This window comes from Balaenoptera ricei, chromosome 4 (assembly GCF_028023285.1).
Source record: "Balaenoptera ricei isolate mBalRic1 chromosome 4, mBalRic1.hap2, whole genome shotgun sequence".
Taxonomy (NCBI): Eukaryota; Metazoa; Chordata; class Mammalia; order Artiodactyla; family Balaenopteridae; genus Balaenoptera; species Balaenoptera ricei.
In genome coordinates this window covers 115889266-115913718 of record NC_082642.1, presented here as the reverse complement: position 1 = coordinate 115913718, position 24453 = coordinate 115889266, and the positions used below count along the sequence as shown (strand labels likewise).

Below are 24453 nucleotides of genomic sequence, written 5' to 3'. Positions count from 1 at the left end.
TTTATTTTTGGGCAGGGAGTAATGATCGATAGCACCAAGGATATCATTTTTAGCAGTCTTAATAAAGCTAACCAAATAGGGCCTCTCTTAGAAATCTTGTTCTACTCTTATTGATGTTGGTCTATCCCTGGGCTGTCTCAGATAGCCTGGTCCACTTAGATAATAATTCCTGTGCCCTTTGCTTGCTTTGTAAGCATTCCCTGTCCAATTTAGAGAATTACCAAATGTATTTGTTCCTGGATAGAGCAGAGGAAAGTTAATCAGTGGAGACTATTTTGGAATTGTTTAGAGGAAAATCTGGAAGTACCAGCCCACATATCTTGTCCTATCCTGATTAATTTGTGGAGTTTCTTCTTTCTAATTATCTTCCAATAGAACTTTAGAAGTGAGGGGAAGAAAAGAAAGTTGATTAATTTTATCCCTATTAAACCAGCAAGTTAAAGGGTAGCTTCTCTGGAAACAAAGAGTTTGTGAAGAAACTGGGTGATTGTGAAGAGGCTAGGCCAATTACTAATTACAGTTCACTGAAGACAGAGCTACTCATTTGAGGTATATTTTCTGAGGTTTCTTTAAACTTTTAACTTTTTTATTATGTTTTTCCTAACAATAGTAGCTGATGATTTTATCACATGATTGGCACGTGAAAATCCATAAAATCAAAACAGTGTTGCATTTTGGGACAACAAAAATTAGGAAACTCTTTATTCCAAAGTTTGTTGTGCAATGAAAGACCCCTAAGGTATGAGGCAGGATTCTGAGTAACAGGAAATAAAATCTGTCTAACATAAACAAAGAGAGAGATATTTTTGGAAGAATACTAGGCAGCTTACAGGATGAAAGGAAAAGCTGAATAAACAAATCTCAGAAAGCCAAAACCAGGGCAGCTCTGGGAGGTCTTTTCACTAACACATTGCTATTAAGGTGACCAAGCTACAGTGACTTTTCACCTTCTGTCTTTCGATTTGAATTTTAAATTTTCAGCAGTAGACTACCGAAGTGAACATAATGATGTGGAGCAACAATTTCCCCTCTCCTTCTCCTGTTTTTACATGAAAGCAACAAGATGAACTGAAAGGAAATTTTTTTAAGTTACACTTTGGGCAGTATGGAGAAAATTGGGGAATGAAACTGAAATCAGTGAGAGTGTAATTCTAATAATAGCAAACATTTGTTGAGCGTTTTCTATGGACCAGACACTATGTTGAGTATTTTGCATCCATTAACTTATTTAATTCACATGATAACATTATGAGTTAAGGATAGTAATAATATATTTCACATTTGGGAAAATTAAGGCTTAGAGCAGTGGTCCCCAACCTTTTTGGCACCAGGGACCAGTTTCCTGGAAGACAGTTTTTCCACAGGGTGGGGTGCAGGGGGGTTGGGGGGGATGGTTCAGGCGGTAATGCGAGCGATGGGGAGTGATGGGGAGCAGCATATGAAGCTTCGCTCGCTCACCCGCCACTCACCTCCTGCTGTGCAGCCCGGATCCTAACAGGCCACGGACCACTACCGGTCCAAGGCCCGGGATTGGGGACCCCTAGCTTAGAGAAGTTAAGTAACTTGTTTAGGTAGTATATTAGCAATGAGGAGTAATCAGGAGGCTGTCGTAGTAATTTGAAGCAAGAAACGATAAGAGCCTGAGCTAAGTTAGTGAGATAGAACCCATAAAGCTTAGAGAACGGTTGTATAGGGAATGTAAAAAGGGGAGGAGTTGAGAATAAATCCTAGGCATCTGGGTCAGAAAGTGAATGGGTTTTTATTCAAAAGGAGAAAGTTTTGATGATAGAAGTATTATGATGCATTTGATGAGCTAACTTGTCCATTTAAGGCCTTTTACTTGCCTGTGGGATGTGTCAGCAGGTCTCCCACTATACTACTCTTGCCCCCTTGCAATCTCTTTTCCACACAGTTCCCACCATGGCCTTCAAGGCCCTACCTATCTTACTTAGTTACATACAGCTCTTTCCCTTACGAAATATACTTTAGACATACAGGCTTTCTACTTTTTCTGAGTGGTGAGTTCCTCCCCGCCTTGAGGTCATGCCCTGGCTAATTCCTTTGACTGGAATGTTCTTTGCCAAGATCTTGTCATAGCTTTTCCCCTTCTTAACATTCACTCCTGGGTGAGATGTCCCCTCATCAGAGAGGCTCTTCTATACTAACCCTCCTCTGCCCCATTGCCTCCCACCCTCAATCACCTTTCATTGCACTGAGCACTGCTCAAAATTGTGTTCACTTGTAACTCAGTTGTTTATTGCTGTTCACCTCCTCCAGATTTTAAATTCCATGAGAGCAGGGACCATGTATATTCACCATCTACACGAGGACAGTCCTCTGTAGCATATATAAACTCAGTAAGTATGAAAGATTAGAAAGTCCTATATGTGAGCTGAAGGAGACTTATGAAACCACTTTAAGTCCATGGTAACTTGCAGCAAGCCACAAAATGTGAATGTGAAGACACACATGCAGATTTATAATTAGTAAACCTTAAACTTTATAAAGAATTCACACACAGTGATCTCATTGCAAAATTTATAATTTTGTTTAATCCTGTCATCTCCTTAGTGGCAGATTTTAGAACTGGAAAATCTGGGTGCTTTTTTTTTTAACCTGAGGAAAAATTCATCTTTGGTAATTGCAAATTTCTAAACTTTGTCTTCTCTCTTAAAGGCTCAATCTCAAGATATAGTTCCAACGATAGGATTCAGCATAGAGAAATTCAAATCGTCCAGGTAATTCATTTTATTAAACTTGTGATTAAGAAGTTGTGGGTGAAAAATGATATGAGATCTACATAGTTATTCCTCCTACTCTTAGAAAAAAGTAATTTGCTATTTCAGAAGCCCATAGATGTTAAAATATTTGTACCACTACCTCTGGATTATTCTAAAGAATTTAGAGTTTAGATAAGCTCTGACAACCTCACTAGCAAAGGAAATATCTTTTTTATATGTTACTCATTGTAAAATCATATTTATATTCAAAAAAATTCATTCTATGGCACTTGTACTTGAAAGCTGGCCCAAGTTGAATATTGTATATTCAAGGGTGGTTTCTTTGATTGAAAACAATTTAAAATTTTAAGTAAAAGTTACACTTTTACTACCTTATAATGTAGTCATGTTTTTTCATTTTGTTTGTTTTGTTTTATAGTTTGTCTTTTACAGTGTTTGACATGTCAGGTCAAGGAAGATACAGAAATCTCTGGGAACACTATTATAAGTAAGTATGTTTGTGCATGTTGGTAAACTAGATGATTATATTTTAATAACCAGTAATGATTAGAAATCCAAATGATTACATGGGTTAGGTTGCAATGTTTTTTTCTTTATATAATTTAAGTATACTTCCTAATTTTTTAAAAAAAGTATAATCATACTTCACATTATTTCTCAGATGCTTCAGATTCTTCCTGACCTTGCATATGTTGTTCTGTCTGTTTTTAATGTCCTATTCTACCCTACTTCTCTGCAACTTAAGGTTAATATATTTGTCCTTTAAGGACTAGCTCAAAAGTCACCTCCTCTATGAAGGATTCCACTGTTTTGCCCAGTTATTCTGTCCGCCGTGTTGACACGGTACTTCGTCCATTCATATCTCTTGAATCGTATTTATTACATCTTAAACTCATGTACCATAGCTGCCTCCCTAGTGGGATTATGAACTCCTCAAGGGCAGGGATTTTTTTTTATTCAGTATTTCTTCAAGACCAAGTATGATTCTGGCCAGATAGATCAGTAAATACTTACTGTATAAATTTAGTTAAAATATCAGCACTAATAGTTGATCCATGTGTTCTACAAGCAATTCTAAACAAGATATTTTTAGCATGTGCAAATCAAGTGCTCACCAATTTCTTCAGATTAACAGCTGTCAAGTTGCTAGGATCCAAGTGTGTTATACCTTCTCAAGATTTGCATGCGATGTTAAAAAAAATTCATTAAACTTGTAATATTGCTAGGACTTCTTCATTTAAGATGAGTGTAACTCACTTTTGGAGTCTGAAATTTATAAACAGTATCTCTTCACTAAATGCACTTTTGTCCTTATGAACTCTTGTCTTGAAATGGTGTGTGATGACTGCCAGATCAGATTTTAATTTTCATTGGCTAATTCTTTCATGCTAATGTGGGGACAAATATTGTATTCCTTGGGTAGGAACCAAAGGAGATTTATTCCAGATATTCTTTTCATATTGAAGGCCTATTTAAATCATATAGAGCCAGAGGACCTCTGAGGTAGAAAGAGAAGAATGCTTCAGATTTGAGGGCCAGTTTGGAAAAGGAAGGGTGGAATGTTTGTGGTATCCTGCATTAAATTCTCTGGGGGAAATGTGAGGTGTTTTTGTTTTTAAGGAAACCTCAGTTTTCAGTATAGGATTTTTTTATTCTTCTTCCAATTAGTAGGTAAACAATTCTTTTTTCTAAAAAAAAAATGTATTTACTTTAGTTACTTTAAAAAAATGTAACATTTATTTTAATTACAGAAAACATAATACTGCATAAAAAATAGTACTTCAAAAAAGAAAGCTTTTTTTCTGACTTTAACTTCTTTTTCTTCAAAATCTTTTTGGATGAAGTTAATGAATTCAGGAATATTATAGGTACATTATAGATGGAATGCTGAATATGGTTACTGTTGAGAAGTCTACAGTAATAGTAAATTTATTTCCTCTATCTCTATACTTTTCTGATTGTGAAAGAACAAGTGCATTTTAATCTGTTAGACTGAAAGAGGTTAAAAGATTAATTAAGTCTACTGTTGGCAAAATAATCCACTCTTGTAGTGAGAATGTAACATCTTTCTTAGGGTAATTTATTAATATCTGTTAAAATGAAAAATGTTCATGCCCTACAGCCATAATTTTTGCTTTCAGAAAAGTACAGTATGCCTAGGACTACTGGGCAAAGATACACAGAGAAGAATGTGTGTTGAGAATTATTTACAATGACATTTTTTCATATCTCAATTATATGAAGAAAAAAATTATTCTTAATAAAAGTATGTGCTTAATATATATGGAGAGAGAAGAAAATTCTTAGTGGAATATGTACTGCACCATTAATAGCATTTGCTTTGGGAATAAGATTATAAAGGAAGTTTAGTTTGTCATTTCTATGACTCTGTAATGTTAATTATTGTATAATTTTTGCATATTACTCTTAGAAAATAAAAAAAGTAATAAAGCATAAAATATAAAGGGTGCATATTTGGAAAGGAGTTAATGTTTGGAAAATATAGAAAAGAATATTTAAACATTGTTTCCTGTAAATCTCACTACTAGTAAATTTACCATTGTTAATCTTTTGGGTATGTTTCTTCTATTTTGAAATATATAATATATACTTTACATAATTGAGAAAGGAGCCTTCTAAAGTGTGTACCGTGTACTATATAGTTTTTCAGTTAACATTCTATGATAAGGGTGAATCAGGAAAAACATAGAAAGGATGTAACTCTCATGGCAGCCTAATATTTTTTCATATTCCTGTACCCAAATTTGCTTAATCATTTCTCTATTTTTGGACATAAAGACTGTTCTCAGTTTTTGAAGATAATAAGCAATTCTTCAGTTAACATATTACTGTATAAATCTTTGTCATACTTCATGTTTCCTTAGTATAAATTCCAGAAATGAAATTACTGGCTCAAAGTGAACATTTTTAAAGCTCTTGATAGATATTTCCAATTATATCAGTTTCTATATCCACTAGTAATATGTGACTGTGATAATTTGCATTCATTTTTTAAATGATAGGAGAAAATGGTATTAAAAAGTTGTTTATTTTTATATGCATGTGGTTACTAATGGCATTGAACTTTAAAATCTTAATTTATGATTACACTGAGTCACAAAAAATATATAAATGTCCAATAAATATATGAAAATATATTGAACTTAACGAGCAATTAACAAAATACAAAGGAAAATAATATGCTGTTAGGATGGTAAAAAATTGAAAAGAATGATAAGAGCCATGCTGGCAAGGGAGTGGGAAAAGTGCTGGTAGTAGTATAAATTGATATAACATTTCCAGAGGGTAATTTATCAATGTTTATCTAAAACTTTAAATTTTATATGTATTCCTGGAAATTTTACTCCTAAGAACAGATCTTAAAGTATCAAGAAATTTTTTAAATGTATTTAGGAGGATGTTTATCCCAAAGTTTTTCATAGTAATGAAAATTGGAAGTAACCTATGAAGTCCAAAAATAGAAGTTTGGTACCATATTTAATGACACGCCCATTATACTTTGTAATCATTAAAAGAAAGATGCGAAGGAAATCAGTGATTTTTGAAGTGCCGCTGTGTTCTGTAAGTGAATCCTTATACCATTTCAGTGGCTGGTTATCAGCTTAAAAGTCAAATAGAATAAAACAAAAGCTCTTTGTAAGTATTGTCTCAGGAGACTATTTCAAATATATTTACATATACTTATGTGTCTAACTGCATCTTAATGTAAAATATATTTCTCACTATGGTTATGGTAAAAAATATTTGAGAAACACTGGTGTAGAGCTTTAATGTTTCATATAAAAGTAGTTCAAACTATCCTGCAAAAAAAGATCAGGGAAATGTACATATATTTCAGAAAGGCAGTATAAAACAGCAGGATTCCATTTAAATACAGATGTAGATATTCATGTATGAATATACGCAAAGGAAATGTTGAAAATGATTTACATGAAAATATTAATGGTTGTATCTGTGTAATAGGATTATGGTTTTACTTGTCATTTTTAAAAATTATGAAATGTCATTAAATTTACCATATTATGATCCAAATGAAAAGAAATTATTTTACATGAAATATGACTAACATGGTTAATATATTAATTACTCATATAAACTAATAAGAAATAGCACCAAAGCCTGTAATGTATAAATGGACATAGGACATGAAGACATAATACACAGGTTAGGAATTGCAAATGGATAGTAAACATAGAAAAATGTTCAAGTTTATCTTTAATATTTCTTATTCTTTATATTATACAGAGAAGGACAAGCCATTATTTTTGTCATTGATAGTAGTGATAGATTAAGAATGGTTGTGGCCAAAGAAGAACTTGATACTCTTCTGAATCATCCAGGTACATGTGTGTGTCTTTCAATCTGTGATGTCTGTGCTTTGGGGTCTGTTTATGTTTGATGTTTTGTTCTTTGGTGTAAGCAAAACGTGTTGTTTACACTGTGTGATCTTTTATTTAAAATTTTTGAATTTTAAAACATATTAATTATGCAGAATTAACAATATCTTTACTTGCAGTACCATATATTTTTTAAATTTCAAAGTTTTTTGCAATGTTTTTATTTCCCTGAAAATGAAAATGCCCTTTTTTTCTGATTATGTAAGTAATGTGTCAATAGCAAAATATGTGGATGGAAAAAGAATAAGGAAGAAAGTAAAAATCGATGTTTCAACACATTAAAATTTTTTTGGTTACCATCTTTTTACGTGTGTGTGTGTGTGTGTTTGTGTGTGTGTGTGTGTGATCACAGCATTTCTTAGATATTTATTGTGGGAATTCTTTTAAAACAGATCTTTTCTGTTTTTAAACTACTCCCAGCCCTCCAATCCTCTTTGAAGATATCAGTATTAACAATTTGGTACTTTTCCTTTCATACTTTTATCTATATTTCACATCATATATACATACACAAACATATACAGGTACCAAAGATACGTACAGTCGCCCTTGGTATCTATGGGAGATTGGTTCTAGGATCCCCGAGGATACTAAAAGCTGTGGTTGCTCAAGTCCCTTCTATAAAATGGTATAGTATTTGCATAGAATCTATGCGCATCCTCCCATATACTTTAAATAATCTCTAGATTGCTTATAATACCTAAGAAAATATAACTACTATGTAAATAATGCCAGTGCATGGTAAATTCAAGTTTTGCCTTTGGGAACTTTCTGTAATTTTTTCCCGGCGTATTTTCTATTCACAGTTGGTCGAATTTGTGGGTGTGGAGTCCACGGATACAGAGGGCAAACTGTACAGGGTTGGGCTCTATGAGAACTGTCATCGTTATTTACTAGACGGGATCATATTCTATACACTCTTCTGCATCTTCCTCTTCTCAAATAACACTGCGTGATGGAAATCCTTTCAAGTCAAATTGCATATATATAATTATTCTTTTTAATGATGCCTAATATGCCATACTGTGAATGTACCAAAGTTTATTCAATCATTCACCTGTTGCTAGATATTTTTTTTTCCCACAGTAAGTTTTCCAGTAGTATTGTGGAATTCTGCATTTCTAGCCTTACTCATGCAAAAAGATTTTAAGTGGCCTTTGTACCCGTGGTTTTAGAAAAGGACTTCTAACAATCCTTGCTGCTTAACCATAATATCTTTGGTATTTTTATTGGACAACCTCAAGTTTATTCAAGTATTTGGGGGGGAAATTATCCAGCCTGCACTTTTTGTGTGACTTTTTCACTTTTAAAAACTTAGTCTTTTATCTGGGTTGAGAAGGCACTTTTGATTCTACATTCCCTTTTTTGTTAATCTTTCCACTTTCTTCCCAAAAAGTGTTTTGACGTTGACCAAAAAATGAAATAGTTCCTGCAAAATCTGCTTTAAATACCGTGGGAACCTTGGTTTCCTCAACTGAAGCCTTGCCCATGTATCTTTATGTACTTACTGATGCATTTATTTTATAGGTTAGATTCCCAAAGGAGAGACTTCTCAGCTGAAGCGTATATGAAGTTTTTTTTTTAAATTGAAGTATAAGTTGTAATACAGTGAAATGCTCAGATCTTAAGTATATAGTTCTGTAATTTTGACAAATGCATACACTCATGTAACTACATTCCCAATCAAGAAACAGAACATTTTCATCACCTCAGAAAGTTCCTTCATGCCCCTTTCCAATCAACACCCCACACCTGGAAACAGAGGAACTACTAATCTGATTTTGATCCCCAGAATTTTGCCTATTCTACAATTTCATATAAATGAAGGGAAAGATATATACATTTTTGTGCCTAGGTTTTTTCATTCAGCATAATGTTTTGGGGAGTCACCCATGTTGTTGTATCACTTGTTTACTCCTTTTACTTGCTTTGTAATATTCTATTATGTGAATATACCACAGTTTGTTTATCCAGTCTCTTGTTGATTAATATCTGGGCTGTTTCTAGTTCAGGGCAATTATGAATAAAGCTGGTGTGAACATTTTTTTGAGATATAATTCACATATAATATTATATCACTTTCAGGTATTCAGCATAATGATTTGATATTTGTATATACAGTTGGCCCCTTGAACAACTGGGGTTTGAACTGCACAGGTTCGCTTATATGCAGATGTTTTTCAAATAATGCTACAGTAGTACTACATGATTCGAAGTTGATTGAATCCACGAATGTGGAACCGCAGATACAGAGGGTCGGCAACGAAGTTATTCACAGATTTTTGACTGTGCAGGGGTCGGAGCCCCACCCCCACATTGTGCCAGGGTCAACTGTATTATGAAATGATCGGTATAGTAAGTCTAGTTAACATCTATTTTTTTTACGACACATACAGTTTTTTTTTCATGGGATGAGAACTTTTAAGATCTATTCTTAGCAACTTTCAAATACACAATACTACAGTATTACTAACTGTAGTCACCATGCTATACATTACATCTCGTGAATTATTTGATGACTGGAAGTTTGTGCTTTTTGGCCCCTTTCACCCATCTCAAGCTCCCTCCACCCCAGCCGCCTCTGGCAACAACCAGTTTCTTCTCTGCATCTATTGGTTTGTTGTGTTTTGTTTTCTTCAGATTCCACATGTAAGTGAGATCATATGATATTTGTCTTTCTCTGACTTATTTCACTTAGCGTAATGGGTTTCATTTTGTCATTTTCTATCTTGCAATGGCCTCCCCTGATTTTGTATTAGGACTGTAGAGACCTCATAAAATGACTTGAAGAGTATTTACTCCTCCTCTTTTTATTTTTTTATCTTTTGGATTTGTGTAGAATTGGTATTATTTCTTACTTAAACATTAAAATAGAATCTACCAATGAAGCCATCTGGGTCAGGATTTTGTGTGTATGTTGGGGGCATGAATTATAAATTCAGTTTCTTTAAATGATGTAAGGCTATTAAAGTTCTGTATTTCTTCTTGGGTCACTTTCGGTAATTTGTGACTGAATTTGTTAATTTGTTAATTTATCTAAGTTGTGAAATTTATTGGCATAAAATTGTTTGTAACGTCCTTTCATTATCATTTTAATGTCTGTAAGACCTGTATGATATACATATCTTCTTTCATTTCTAATATTGGCAATTTATGTTTCCTCCCGTTTTTCTTGCTCCATGTTTTAAAGAGTTTATGGTTTTATTAATTTTCCAAGAACCAGCTTTAGGTTTTAGTACTTTCCTCTGTGGGTGTGTCTTTTTAAAATTTCGTTAATTTCTGCTCTTTTTTTTATTAAGAACTTTCGTTTTTATTATGAACTTTCTGTACTTAAATTGAATCTCATTTTATCTTTTTCAGATGGAAGTGGAAATTGTTGATTTTATACCTTTCTTTTCTAATAAAGCATTTTACACCTTTGTTTTATAATAAAAGCATTTAAAGCAATACATATTTTCTGAGTATTTAGCTATATCTCACAAATTTTGATATATTTCTTTTCTTTATTATTTGGCTCAAAGTATTTTCCAGGCTTACCTTGTAAATTCTTCTTTGATGCTTGGATTATTTAGTAGTGTATTATTATTTAATTTCCTAAATATTTGGGAATTTTCTAGGTATCTTTTTGTGATTGATTTCTGATTTAATTCCATGTGATCAAAGAACCTATTCTGCATGATTTTTATTCTTAGAAATATATGACCTAACATATACAATTGAGTGTGGTGAATGTTCCATCTACAATTACGTAGAATGTATATCTTGCTGTTCTTGGGTGAAGAGTTCAATAAATGTCAGTTGATAGTGTTATTCACATCTTCCACATCCTTTCTTTATTGAGGTATAGTTGATGTGTTAATACAATATCATATAAGTTTCAGGTGTACAACATAGTGATTCACAATTTTTAAAAGTTATGTTCCATTTATAGTTAATATAAAATATTGGCTATATTCCCTGTGTTGTACAATGTATTCTTGTAGCTCATTTATTTTATACATAGTAGTTTGAACCTCTTAATCCCCTACCCCTACCTTGCTCCTCCACCCTTCCCTCTCCTGAGTGGTGACCATTAGTTTGCGCCCTATGTCTGCGAGTCTGTTCCTTTTATGTTATATTCACTAGCTTGTCGTATTTTTTAGATTCCACATATAAGTGATATCATAAAGTATTTGCCTTTCTCTGTCTGACTTATTTCACTCAGCATAATACTCTTCAAGTCCATCCATGTTGCAAATGGCGATATTTAATTCTTTTAAATGGCTGAGTAGTATGCCATTGTATATACGTACCACATCTTCTTTATCCATTCATCTGCCGATGGGCACATAGGTTGCTTTCATATCTTGGCAACTATGAACACTAAGGTGCATGTATCATTTCGAATTAGTGTTTGGGGTTTTTTTTTGATAAATACCCAAGAGTGGAATTGCTGACTCATATGACAGTTCTATTTTTAGTTTTCTGAAAAACCTCCATACTGTTTTCCATAGTGGCTGCACCAATTTACATTCCAACCGGCAGTGTACAAAGGTTCCCTTTTCTCTACATCCACACCAACATTTGTTATTTGTGTTCTTTTTGATGATAGCCATTCTGACAGGTGTGAGGTGATATCTCATTGCAATTTTAATTTGCATTTCTCAGATGATTAACGATGTTGAGCATCTTTTCATGTGCCTGTTGGTGAGCTGTATATCTTCTTTGGAAAAATGTCTGTTCAATCTTCTGACCATTTTTTAATTGGGTTGTTTGTTATTTTGATGTTGAGTTGTATGAGCTGTTCATATAGTTTGGATATTAACCCCTATTGGTTGTATCATTTGCAAATAAGTTTTGCCATTCAGTAGGTTGTCTTTTCATTTTTGTCCGTGGTTTCCTTTGTTGTGCAAAAGCTCTTAACTTTAATGAGGTCCCACTTGTTTATTTTTGCTTTTATTTCCTTTGATTTAGGAGACAGATCCAAAAAAATATTGCTACGATTTATGTCAACGAGTGTTCTGCCTGTTTTCTCTTCTAAGAGTTTTATGGTTTCAGGTAGGCTTTAATCAATTTTGAGTTTATTTTTAGATATAGTGTTAGAGAATGTTCTAATTTCATTCTTTTACATGTAGCTGTCCAGTTTTCCTAGAACCACTTATTGAAGAGACTGTCTTTTCTCTGTTGTATATTCTTGCCTCCTGTGTTTTAGATTAAATGACCATAAGTGCATGTGTTTATTTCTGGGCTCTCTATCCTAATGTGGTGTATCACAAGGATCAGTGGATCCTTCCACTGATCCACATGTCTGGTTTTTTGCCAGTACTATACTGTTCTGATTACTGTAGCTTTGCAGTATAGTCTGAAATCAGTGATCATGACTCCTCCAGTTCTGTTCTTCTTTCCCAAGATTGTTTTGACTATTCAGGGTCTTCTGTGTTTCCATACAAATTTTTAAATTATTTGTTCTAGTTCTGTGGAAAATGCCATTGGTATTTTGACAGGGATTGCACTGAATCTGTATTTTGTCTTGGGTAGTATGGTCACTTTAACAATATTAATTCTTGCAATCCATGAATACAGTGTATCTTTCCACCTGTTTATGTTATCTTCAGTTTCTTTCATCAGCATGTTATAGTTTTCTGAGTACAGGTCTTTTACCTCCTTTGGTAGGTTTATTCATAGGTATTTTATTCTTTTTGATGCAGTTGTAAATGGAATTGTTTCCTTATTTTCTCTTTCTGATAGTTCATTGTTAGTGTATAGAAATGCAACAGATTTCTTTATATTAATTTTGTATCCTGAAAATTTACTGAATTCACTCAAGAGCTCTAGTAGTTTTGGGGATACATCTTTGGGATTTTCTATGTATAGGATCATGCCATCTGCAAACAGATCCTTGTGATAGTTTTACTTCTTCCTTTCCAATTTGGATTCCTTTTATTTCTTTTTCTTGTCTGACTACTGTTGGCTAGGACTTCCAAAACTGTTTTGTATGAAAGTGGTGAGAGTGGGCATCCTTGTCTTGTTCTTGATCTTAGAGGAAATGCTGTCAGCTTTTCACCATCGAGTATGATGTTAGCTGTGTACTTGTCATATGTGGCCTTTATTATGTTGAGGTATGTTCCCTCTGTATCCACTCTCTAGAGAGTTTTGTAATCATTAATGAATATTGAATTTATTTCAAAGCTTTTTCTGCATCTATTGAGATGATCATATGGTTTTTATTCTTGAACTTGTTAATGTGGTGTATCACAATGATTGATTTGTTGGTATTGAAAAATCCTTTCATCCCTGGGTTGAATCCCACTTGATCATGATTCTTTTGATGTATTGTTGCATTGGTTTGCTAATACTTTGTTGAGGATTTTTTCATGTATGTTCATAAGTGATATTGGCCTGTAATTTTGTGTGTGTGCGTGTGTGCGTGTGTGTGTGATATCTTTGTCTGGTTTTGTTATTAGGGTGGTGCTAACCTCATAGAATGAGTTTGGAAGCGTTCCTTCCTCTACACATTTTGGAATAGTTTGAGAAAGATAGGTGTTAATTCATCTCTAAATATTTGATAAAGTTCACCTGTGAAGCCACCTGGTGCTAGACTTATATTTGTTGGGATGGTTTTTTTTTTACTACTGACTCAATTTTATTACTGGTAATTGGTCTGTTCATATTTTCTATTTCTTCTTGGCTCAGTCTTGGGAGACTGTACATTTCTAGAAATTTGTCCAGTTTTTCCAGTTTTTATCCATTTTATTGGCATATAGTTCCTCAAAGTAGTCTCTTATGATCCTTTGTATTTCTATGGTATTGGTTTTAACTTCTCCTTTTTCATTTCTTATTGTATTGATTTGGGAGCTCTTCATTTTTTTCTTAATGAGTCTGGCTAAAGGTGTATCAATTTTGTTTATCTTTCAAAGAACTAACTTTTAGTTTCATTGATCTTTTCTATTGCCTTTTTAGTCTCTATTTCATTTATGTCTGCTCTGATCTTTACTATTTCCTTCCTTCTGCTAACTTTCAGCTTTGTTCTTCTTTTTCTAATCCTTTTAGGTGGTAGGTTAGGTTGTTTATTTGAGATTTTTCTTGTTTCCTGAGGTAAGCTTGTATCAATATAAACTTACCTGTTAAAACTGCTTTTGTTGTGTCACATAGATTTTGGATCCTTGTGTTTTCATTTTCATTTGTCTCCAGGTATTTTTTGATTTCCTCTTTGATTCCTTCAGTGATCCATCAGTTGGTTGGTAGCATATTGTTTAGCCTCCATGTGTTTCTGTTTTTTGCAATTTTTTTTTCTTGTAATGATTTCTAGTCTCATAACATTGTAGTTGGAAAATATGCTAGATATGATTTAAGTTTTCATAAATTTACTGAGGCCTAACATGTGATTTATCCTGGAGAATGTTTCATGTGTACTTGAAAAGAATGTGTATTCTCCTGCTTTCGGGTGGAATGTTGTGTATATATCTATTAAGTCCATTGATCTAATGTGTCTTTTAAGGTTAGTGTTTCCGTATTGACTTTCTTTCTGAATGATCTGTCCATTGATGGAAGGGGCAGTTAAAGACCCCTACTATTATTGTGTTACTTTCAGTTTCTATATTTACATCTGTCAATATTTGCTTTATGTATTTAAGTGCTTCTATGTCGGGTGCATATATATTTACAATTGTTATATCTCCTTGGATTGATTCCTTTATCATTATGTAATGTCCTTCTTTGTCTCTTATAACAGTCTTCATTTTGAAGTCTATTTTGTCTGATATAAATATTGCTTTCCTTGCTTTCTTTTGATTTCCATTTTTGTATGGAATACCTTTTTCCATTCCCTCACTTTCAGCCTGTGTGTGTCTTTAGATCTGAAGTAAGTCTCTTGTAGGCAGCATATGTACAGGTCTTCTTTTTGTATCCATTCAGCCATTCTTTGTCTTTTGAGTGGAGCACTTAAGTCATTTGCATTTAAAGTAATTATTGATATATATATGTTCTTATTGCCATTTTATTCATTGTTTTGGGTTATTTTCATATCTCTTTTTTGTTCCTTTCTTCTTTTGTTCTCTTCTCTTGTGATTTGATGACTCTCTTTAGTGTTATATTTAGACTCCTTTTCTTTTTTTGTGTGTATATCTATTATAGATTTTTGGTTTGTGGTTATCATGAGGTATATATTATATGTATGTATGTATATGCATATATGTATGTTTAAGTTGCTGATATCTTACTTTCAAATGCATTTTAACAAGCCTGCATTTGTACTCTCCTCCCCTCATGATTACTGTTGTTGATATCATATTTTGCATCTGATTGTTTTGTGTATCCCTTAACTGCTTATTGAGGATATAGATGATTTTACTACTTTTGTCTTTTAACCTCCTACTACCTTTGTGCATAGATGGTTTCTTATCTTTGCTATACATTTGCCTTTACTGATGAGCTTTTTCTGTTCATGCTTTTCATCTTTCTCATTGTGTCTTTTTCTTGTTCACTTGGGGAAGTTCCTTTAATATTTCTTGTAAAGCTGTTTTGATGGTGCTGAACTCTTTTAGCTTTTGCTTGTTTGTGAAACTTTTGATCTCTCCATCAGATCTGAATGAGAACTTTACAGGGTGTAATATTCTTGGTTGTAGGTCTTTTGCTTTATCACTTTAAATATATCCTGCCACTCCTTTCTAGCCTTCAGAGTTTCTGCTGAAAAGTCAGCTGATAGCCCTATGGGACTTCTGCTGTATGTTACTTATTGCTTTTCTCTTGCTGCTTTTAATATTCTCTCTTTACCTTTAATTTTTGCCGTTTTAATTACAATGTCTTGGTGTGTTCCTCTTTGAGTTAGTCATGTATGGAACTTTGTATTTCCTGGACTTGGATGTCTGTTTCCTTTCCCAGGTTAGGGAAGTTTTTCAGCTATTATGCCTTCAAATATGTTCTCAGGCCTTTTCTCTATCTCTTCTTTTTCTGGTACCCCCATAATGCAAATATTAGTGTGCTTGATGTTGTCACAGAGGTCTCTTAAACTGTTCTCATGTTTTTTCATTCTGTTTTCTTTTTTCTGTTCCACATCAGTGGTTTCCACTACTCTATCTTCCAGGTCACTGATCTGTTCCTCTGTATCATTTAGTCTACTGTTGATTCCTTCTAGTGTATTTTTCATTTCAGTTATTGTATTCTTCATCTCTGGTTGTTCTTTATATTTTCTAACTCTTTGTTAAAAACTTCTGATTTCTCTCTCTGTGCATCCATTCTTCTCCTGAGTTCTTTGATCACCTTTATGATCACTACCCTAAGCTCCTTCTCAAGTAGACTTCCTTGCTCCACTTCACTTTGTTCTTCTTTTGGAGTTCTATTTTGTTCTTTTGTTTGGAACATGCTGTTCTGTCACTTCATTTTCCCTAACTTTCTGTTTTTATTTTTGTGTATCTGATAGGTTGGTTATATTCACCAACCTTGAAGAAGTGGCCTTTTGTAAGAGATGTCTTATGTATCTCAACAGTACACTCCTCTCTTGTCACCAGAGCTATATGCTCTAGGGGTTCCCCCTCTATGAGGCTGTATGGGTCCTTCTGTTGTGTTGGGCTAACTGTGTGGGTAGTTTGGTAGGCCTGGTTGGCTCCTGGTTCATTGGTTGCCAGGTCCTGCTTTGTGTGGAGGCTGATGGCCACTGGTTGGCAGGATCAGCTCTCAAGGTAGCTGACTGCATAAACTCAAGAGGCCCTAGGGCTACAGCTGGTTTACTGGTGGGTGGAGTCAGGGTCCAGGAGACCCTGGGGCTGTTGCCTGCCCACTGATGGCTGAGGCCACGTCCTGGAGCTAGTGCTGGCCTACTGGCAGGCAGAGCCAAGCCCTGGGTTCTGGTTGCAGGGCCCAGGGGTCCCAGAGCAGGTGTTGAGTCACTGGTGGTGGGGGGGGGGGGGGGACCAGTTCCTGACACAGTTGGATATGGGGCCCAGGGTGTCTTGAAGCTTGTGTTCACCTGCTAGTGGGCAGGGCCAGGGCCCAGCCAGTTCCAGAGCAGGGTCTGGCCAGGGCAAGGCTGGGATAAGCTAGAGAAAGATTCCAAAATGAGCTTACTGGCACCAGTGTCCACGTGGTACAACAAGTTCCGCAAAATGGCTGCCTCCAGTGTCTTTGTCCCCAGGGTGAGCTTTACCTCTCCAAGATCAGCAAGTAGGTCTGACCCAGGTTCCTATCAAATTACTGCTTCTTCCCAGAGTCCTGAAGCCCATGAGAGTTTGTGTGCACCCTTTAAGAGTGAAGTCTCTATTTCCCCCAGTTCTCTGGGTCTCCCAAAAGTGAGCCCTGCTGGCCTTCAAAGACAAATGCTCTGGGGATTCATCTTCCCAGTGCAGGACCCCTGGGCTCAGGTGCCTAGCATGGGGCTCAGATCTGTCCCTCCTTTGGGAGAACCTCTGCAGTTATAATTATTCACTCATTTGTGGCTCGCCTACCCAGGGGTATGGGATTTGACTATATCTCGACTCCACCCCTCCTACCCATCGCATTGTGATCCCTTCTTTATATATTTAGTTGTAGAATATCCTTTCTGATATGTTCTGGTCTTTTTCATTGATGGCTATTCTGCAAACAGTTGTGATTTTGGTGTGCCCATGAGAGGAAGTGAACTCCGTCTTGCACCTGAGAGAGTAGAGAATAAACTGCCTGGGGACTGTCTGGGAAATGAAGGCTCTGTGCTGTGGTTTAAGATAATCATCTGGGACAGGGAGCAGCACAGCCAGGCATCAGATGTCAGGGGGTGTGGAGCCTTTTCCTCCCACAGACGCCACCCAAAGTTGCTTCCTCATTCAGTCCTGTGGAAAACAATCACACATCTCCCACAATCTTATTGATTTTTTTTTTTGTCTACTTGTCTATCATTTTCTAAAAGAGGGGTGTTGAAGTGTCCACTATGATTGTGAATTTATTTGATTTTCCCTTTAATACTCTCAAATTTTGCTTTATGTATTTGGAAGCTTGTCTATTAGATACACACTTAAAATTGTTCTGTTTTCTTGATTGATTCACCTTTTTATAATTTTTAAATGCCTTTCTTTTTCTTTGCTAGTACCCTTTGTCTTGAGTACTACTTTGTCTGATGTTGGTGTAGCCATGCCAGCTTTCTTACACTTAAGCATACGCATAATATGTTTTGCAAGTCTTTTACTTTCAACTTGTTTGTGTCCTTATGTTCAAAGTGTGCTTCTTGTAAACTTCATATCTTACTTTTTTATCTACTCTGAAATTCTCTGCTCCAGGATAAATTCCAGCTGGACTAAATATTTAAATATAAAAATTACACTATTACAGCAGTAGAAGAAACTATGGGAGAATTTTTAAAAATAGAAATTTACATATCCTTTGACCCAGCAATTCCACTTCTCAAATTTATCCTATAGATGTTCTGGCCCCTGTACAAATTTTTGTATGTACAAATCTATTCATTATAACATTGCTTATAGTTGTAAATATTGGTAACAACACAAATATATCTCAGTTGGGTACTAGATAAATAAATTGTGATACGTAGTACTGAAAGACAGGACATTCACAACTGTTAAAATAATGATGAAACTGCTCTGTATGTACTGATATGGGACAATCTCCAAGCTATGAAATTAAGTGAAAAGCAGAAGGTGTAAAATAGTGAGAATAGTCTGCTGTAAGAATAATATACAATAATTGTTTGCAAATATGTAAAATATTCATAAAAAGATGCCAAGAAACAGATGATGATATGCGTTGCCTCTTCCAGGGAGGACAGGTGTATAGACTAGGACAAAGGTGGGAGGGAGGAGATTCTTTTGCTGCGTACAATTTTGTCTCTTCTGAATTTTGAACTGTTTAAATGTATTATGTATTCAAAAGTAAAAAAAATGCTTCCAAAATTGTAACAAGGTAAAAACATCTTGTTAAAGTATCTAGGTTACTTATAATGCTGCAACTAAAATATAAAACCAGGATCCATTTTATACTCCTTCTACTTCTGTTTGAAGTTGGCCTCCTTTTTGTTGACAGTAAAAATGAAACCCAAAATGTTTGACCCTTTTCTAGGTGCTGTTCAGTAACTGTTTAATGAGTCCCCCACTCCCACCTCATCCATCTTTGGTTTACAGTTTCAACCAGAGGGCAGATAGTCTTAGGAAAAGGTATTTTTAAAATTCTCCTGTCACTCAACTACATGCTTCACAGTATATGTCTTTAAATGTTTATGTATGTATGATATGGGAAGAAGTGATTGGAAAACAATTTCAGTGGATTACAGTTTTAAGGATTAGGGAGAAAGTAACCCAAAAAGCTGGAAATGTGATGATAGTCTTATTTTCTCTTTTAGATATTAAGCACCGCCGAATACCAATCTTATTCTTTGCGAACAAAATGGATCTTAGAGATGCAGTGACATCTGTAAAAGTGTCTCAATTGCTGTGTTTAGAGAACATCAAAGATAAACCATGGCATATTTGGTAAAGTTTTATATTTACTTTTCATTTTATCATTCTGAAAAAAATCTCCAAACTTTTAGGTTTTTTTCCAAGCTCACTTTACAAGTGGTAGGATGTAAGGTAAAGGTTTTGTTTTATAGAATTGTGGCTTGCAGGTATTCATTAATATATTACTGTTAAAACCTTTTCAAATCTTTTCAGGGCTAGACAAATAAAAACAACTCTTTAAAAGAACAACTTAACCCACTTACTCACCCAACTTCAACCACACTGATTTCCTTCTGCACATTGAATCAGCCAACCACAGTCCCACCTCAAGGTGTTGGTACTCGTTACTCCCTTTGTCGGAATCATTCTTTAAAATAATTTTCCTGCTTGTTATTTCACTTCCTTCAGGAAGGAGACCTCTCTTAATAACTCTGAAACATCACTATACCTTACCCCCGTCTCTTGTTTTTCCCTTACTTTGCTTTACTTTTGTATTGCCATATGACCCCTTCTTCTTTTCTTTTTTGTTTTATAGTCTGTCTTCCTACACTAGTGCATTAGTACCATGAGAGCTGGGATTTCATTGATTTTGTTTACTCTGTAACCCCCAGAATAGTAATGGTACCTGCTACTTAGTAGATACACAATAAGTATTTGTTGATATGAATAAATAGAAATGCAAAAATTAATCTTATTTGGACATACTAATAAGGTTGAACTCTTAAATAATTAGTGTCTGAAATTATTATACTTTGTTTATTTGGAAAGCAGTTTCTTACTAATATATTTAACTCCAGTGTGCCTTTCTAACAAAATATTCTAACAAGGGTAACCACAAGTTATATATTAATATTTTAAAGCGTACCACTACCTTATGTTAAATTAACCTTCCTTCTATCCACCTGCTTACCTCTCCGTGCTGGAAGATATCCTTCTCTTGCCATTTTCCCCCTTTTTATAAGAAGATATCTATAGAGAAAGGCTGAACACAAAACAAGGAAGTGGTAGAGCTCAGAGAAGAACTTTAAGAGCTAACCTTGGTGCTGAAAAGAGAAGAGCTTGAGAAAGCCCTTGAAATTTTTCTGTACCCAAGGCTGCATATCTCAAGTAAAACCCTCCTTACTTTGGAAATCAGAGGAAAAGTCAGTGTTTACTAAATGATTCTTGAGTTGGAATTTGAGGTTTTGTGGTATTTGGTTGGTGAAGAAAGGAGGGACTTGGGGTAGAGAAATATCTTAAGATAGAACCTTTGTATTTTTGTATATCATACTTAAATTGATAACATCTGAAGTAGAATAATTTTTAATTTTTGCATTAAGTGTTGTGATTGCTTTGATAGAAAGTACAACATTCAAAACATGGGTCTAATTAGTAAAAGATGCAGTCCTCTTAATTTCAAAGTAGAAATTAATTTTACAAATTGAAAAATCTCTTTCTACTTAAAATAATTAGTAATTGAATTTTAACAGATTTATTGTGACATCTGAATACTTTTTAGTGAGAGAAAAAAGTAATACCTGATGCTAAAAGGATATGGACTTATAACATATTGCCAGTTTCTATATTACACAACTTATAGAAGAATACCAAGTTTTTCTTTTGAATTTATCTAAAATTTTGACTTCTCCTTAATTCAAACTGGACATCTCACGAAGTTCCAATTAGTGTTTCACTTGTTAAGTTTGTTTTTTATCTTTTGCAATGTTTTTAAAGCATGTATGAAATTAAAAATACATTTATCCATTAATTTTAGAGAAAGAAAGTAGCACTCAGTGATACAGAGATAAAATATTGCATCTCTCTTGTCTTAGGTACAAGTAAATTTGGTCAGTAAAGAAGAGCTCATAGAGAAGTATAGTCTGGAAAATTAAAGGAAAAATTTTTTGGTTTATTTTTGACCAGTGTACTAAACATAGAGTCAACTCTGATTTTCAGGTCTGATTGTTCTTCCAGTGTGTTCTTTGACTAAGTCCCTGGTGTGGTGTATGTACGTATTTGCTTTTTAACTATCTTGCTTTTTAACTATCTGAGATCTAATTGAAGTCAGGGAACAATTCACACAAAGGTTTAGAGGAATAACTTACCAGATAGAGAGGCCAGCAAGTGAAAAGGCTCTTGGATGAGAATGTGCCCGGTGTTTTCTAGGAACAGCAAGAAGTCCACGCTGGCTGGAACAGAGAGATCTAGGGGGAAATTGTAGATGAGGCCACTGAGAAATAACCAAGGGCCATGTCACAAGGGTCTTGTAGGAAATAGTAAAGACTTTGGCTTTTATTCCAATTACAAGTCTTATGATTTATTTGAAAGGAAAGGTAGAATTTAAACATTTGGGAATTATTAGGAAAATATGCAGGGTTTTTAGTAGGGTAGTGGCACCTCCACCAAAGGGGAAGGATTTCTTCATGGTACTGTACTCTTGTTTGGGACTAGAAGTTTGTGATAAAATCAATACATTGATCTTACTTGATATAAGTATTTCAGTTACTGATGTTTTGCCATTAATATAGGTAATCCATAGTTTGCTTTGAATAATTGTGTATCTCATGCTGTTTGTTTCTGTCTTCCTATTTTAAAATAATTCTATGATAAGTCATATTCTTAGTCTAACAAGTAATTCCTTGGAAATAATTTCTGTTTTGATTAGAATCCAATTAACAGCTTTAAGGTAATTGAGTACATTTTAAAATCATGCTTCAGCACACTAAAAGGAACCCTAATCATTCAGAAAGTCTAATTATGTATACTAATTGTTATTATACGATTATATTTTGAAAGGAAATAACTATATCAGAACATGTATGAGAAGCTATTAGTCTGAGTCTTTGAAAAGGATTACTTGATACCCTAAAAATCTTCTGCATTTTATTATTTTAGTTTATATAACTTTTTATTATTTATAAAATAATGTCACAGTAAGGATTTAGGTTTACTCTCAAGAATGGAAAGACAATGAAAAGACCCTGTGTTCAGTGTTTTATATCCATATCTCAAATATTTAATTCTTACAATAATCACCTGAGGCCAGTGGTGATATTCCCCCATTTTACAGAGGCAGAAACTGAAGGTGGAAGAGTTAAACAACCTATCCAGGTTTTTGAAGCCAATAAATAAAAAACTATGGTTGAAATCTCCTGGTATTTTTTTATTCTACCAGTTTACCAAAGTTACAATTACAGGTTTATGCCTTTTAGATATCAAACTTCATGTCAAATAAAGTCACTCCATCCTATGGCGAAATTACAACCTAAGTATAGCATTTCTAATAAATAAATGCTGTTGAATCATTGGGGCTGGTAGGGTGGCGTATTCTATAACACTTTGCCGCTACTGCGACAATAACTTAAAGTGTATGTTTCGTTAATGCCAGTCTGAGTAATATTCCTAGAATAGTAACTTTTTAGTGATACACTTTTCCAAATGTCCATATAAACTATGAATAATTTTCTCATGTCTTGCTCCTGAACACTTAGACTTTTATATCCTATATATATTCAGTTTCAGTGCTTAGCCAGTTTTGCTCAGACATGTTAGTAGAATATATTAATTTGCTATATGGCAAAATTGTAATTATTTATTCTTGTAGTTTTATGATGTAATGAAATGGATTTTTTTATGGATTTTATTGCAGTGCTAGTGATGCCATAAAAGGAGAAGGATTGCAAGAAGGTGTAGACTGGCTTCAAGGTACATCACAAAATACTGTGCATCTTCAGCCTTTGTTTCCCTTCCATTCACGTTTTCTTTCCTTTTTTACATTTTATTTTTATTATATCACTGCCTTTCTTCCTCTTGTTTCCATTTATTTCTGCTATCAGAAAAAACAATACAGTAAGTATCCAATACCTTGCTCCATTTACTTCAATTACATTTTTATAAAGGATTTATTTAAATAAAGTGCTTACATCAACATACATGACATCTCTAGAAAATAATTTTAATTTATGGCAACAAATTTCTGTCAGATCTAGTAATAGAAGCACATTTGAAGTTTGGGACAAATTTTAGACCTTACTGTCAATAACTAAAAATAAATCTTCATGACATATATCATTCAAGAATCATACTATAGACTCCATATATAGCTCCATTTATTCATGGCGTGTTTTTACAACTTTTAATACTCATATTTAGTATTATATATACTGGTATTCTATTAATGTTTTGTAATCACAGTTCTATTTGTTATTCATCACAATAGCTATCATGAATTAAGATATATCATTTTTCCTAAGGTTATATTGTCTACTAGACACAGGAATGGATTGAAGCACAGTGACCCACAGAGAGCAACAAAATGTGAATGTGAATGAAACCAAGTTCTATAGGTCCTTCTTATTACAGGACCCTTGAAGGTCAGGCCAAAAAATTCCCGTTTTTGAGCAAGACAATTGAGGATGATTTCTATTAGGAATCTCCCTGTCCTGAACAAGGGTGAATAACAAGAGATTATAAATTCTAGCTGTAGTCTTGTGGCTATAAATTTAATTTCTTCTACACAACCCTTTTAATTCCAGTTATTTCTGTTTTTTTTTTTCTCTTCTGTATGTCATAGTGGACCTAAGAGTAGCCTGCTTGTCCATACATAAAGAGACATAGTATTTCTTTGGTTCAAAGTACTAAATGTACATCTGATAAATATTTCTATGTGTTATTAGTAAGATGTGGTGTTTTAGTTAACTGCACAGACCATTGTATTTTTTTCCCTTTTGTGTTGTCATCATGACATTTACCATTAAACTGCAAAGAACCTTCTAGTTATATTTTACAATTAAGTGAAACTTAACTGAGAACCTCTAGTAGTTCTCAGAAGAGCTAGTGGGATTTTTCTGTGAACACACCGACTTCATTTCCTAGACTGTGCAAAGAAGTGGTCAGAGTGACCACTCTGGGACTGATTCC

At 34.2% G+C, this 24453-nt stretch overlaps 1 protein-coding gene across 2 annotated transcripts in view; it reads left to right on the top strand.

Moving 5' to 3' along the window:
* Positions 1-24453, top strand: part of ARL6 (ADP ribosylation factor like GTPase 6) — a 47342-nt gene that overhangs the window by 16083 nt on the left and 6806 nt on the right. Inside the window, exons 3-8 of one of the 2 annotated variants that reach the window (XM_059921345.1) lie at positions 2677-2738; positions 3160-3228; positions 7008-7102; positions 12113-12196; positions 19458-19587; positions 23183-23238. In XM_059921345.1, coding sequence (XP_059777328.1) covers positions 2677-2738; positions 3160-3228; positions 7008-7102; positions 12113-12196; positions 19458-19587; positions 23183-23238 — 496 coding nt within the window. The remainder of the gene's footprint in view (positions 1-2676; positions 2739-3159; positions 3229-7007; positions 7103-12112; positions 12197-19457; positions 19588-23182; positions 23239-24453) is intronic. The other variant, XM_059921346.1, reaches the window with a different exon arrangement.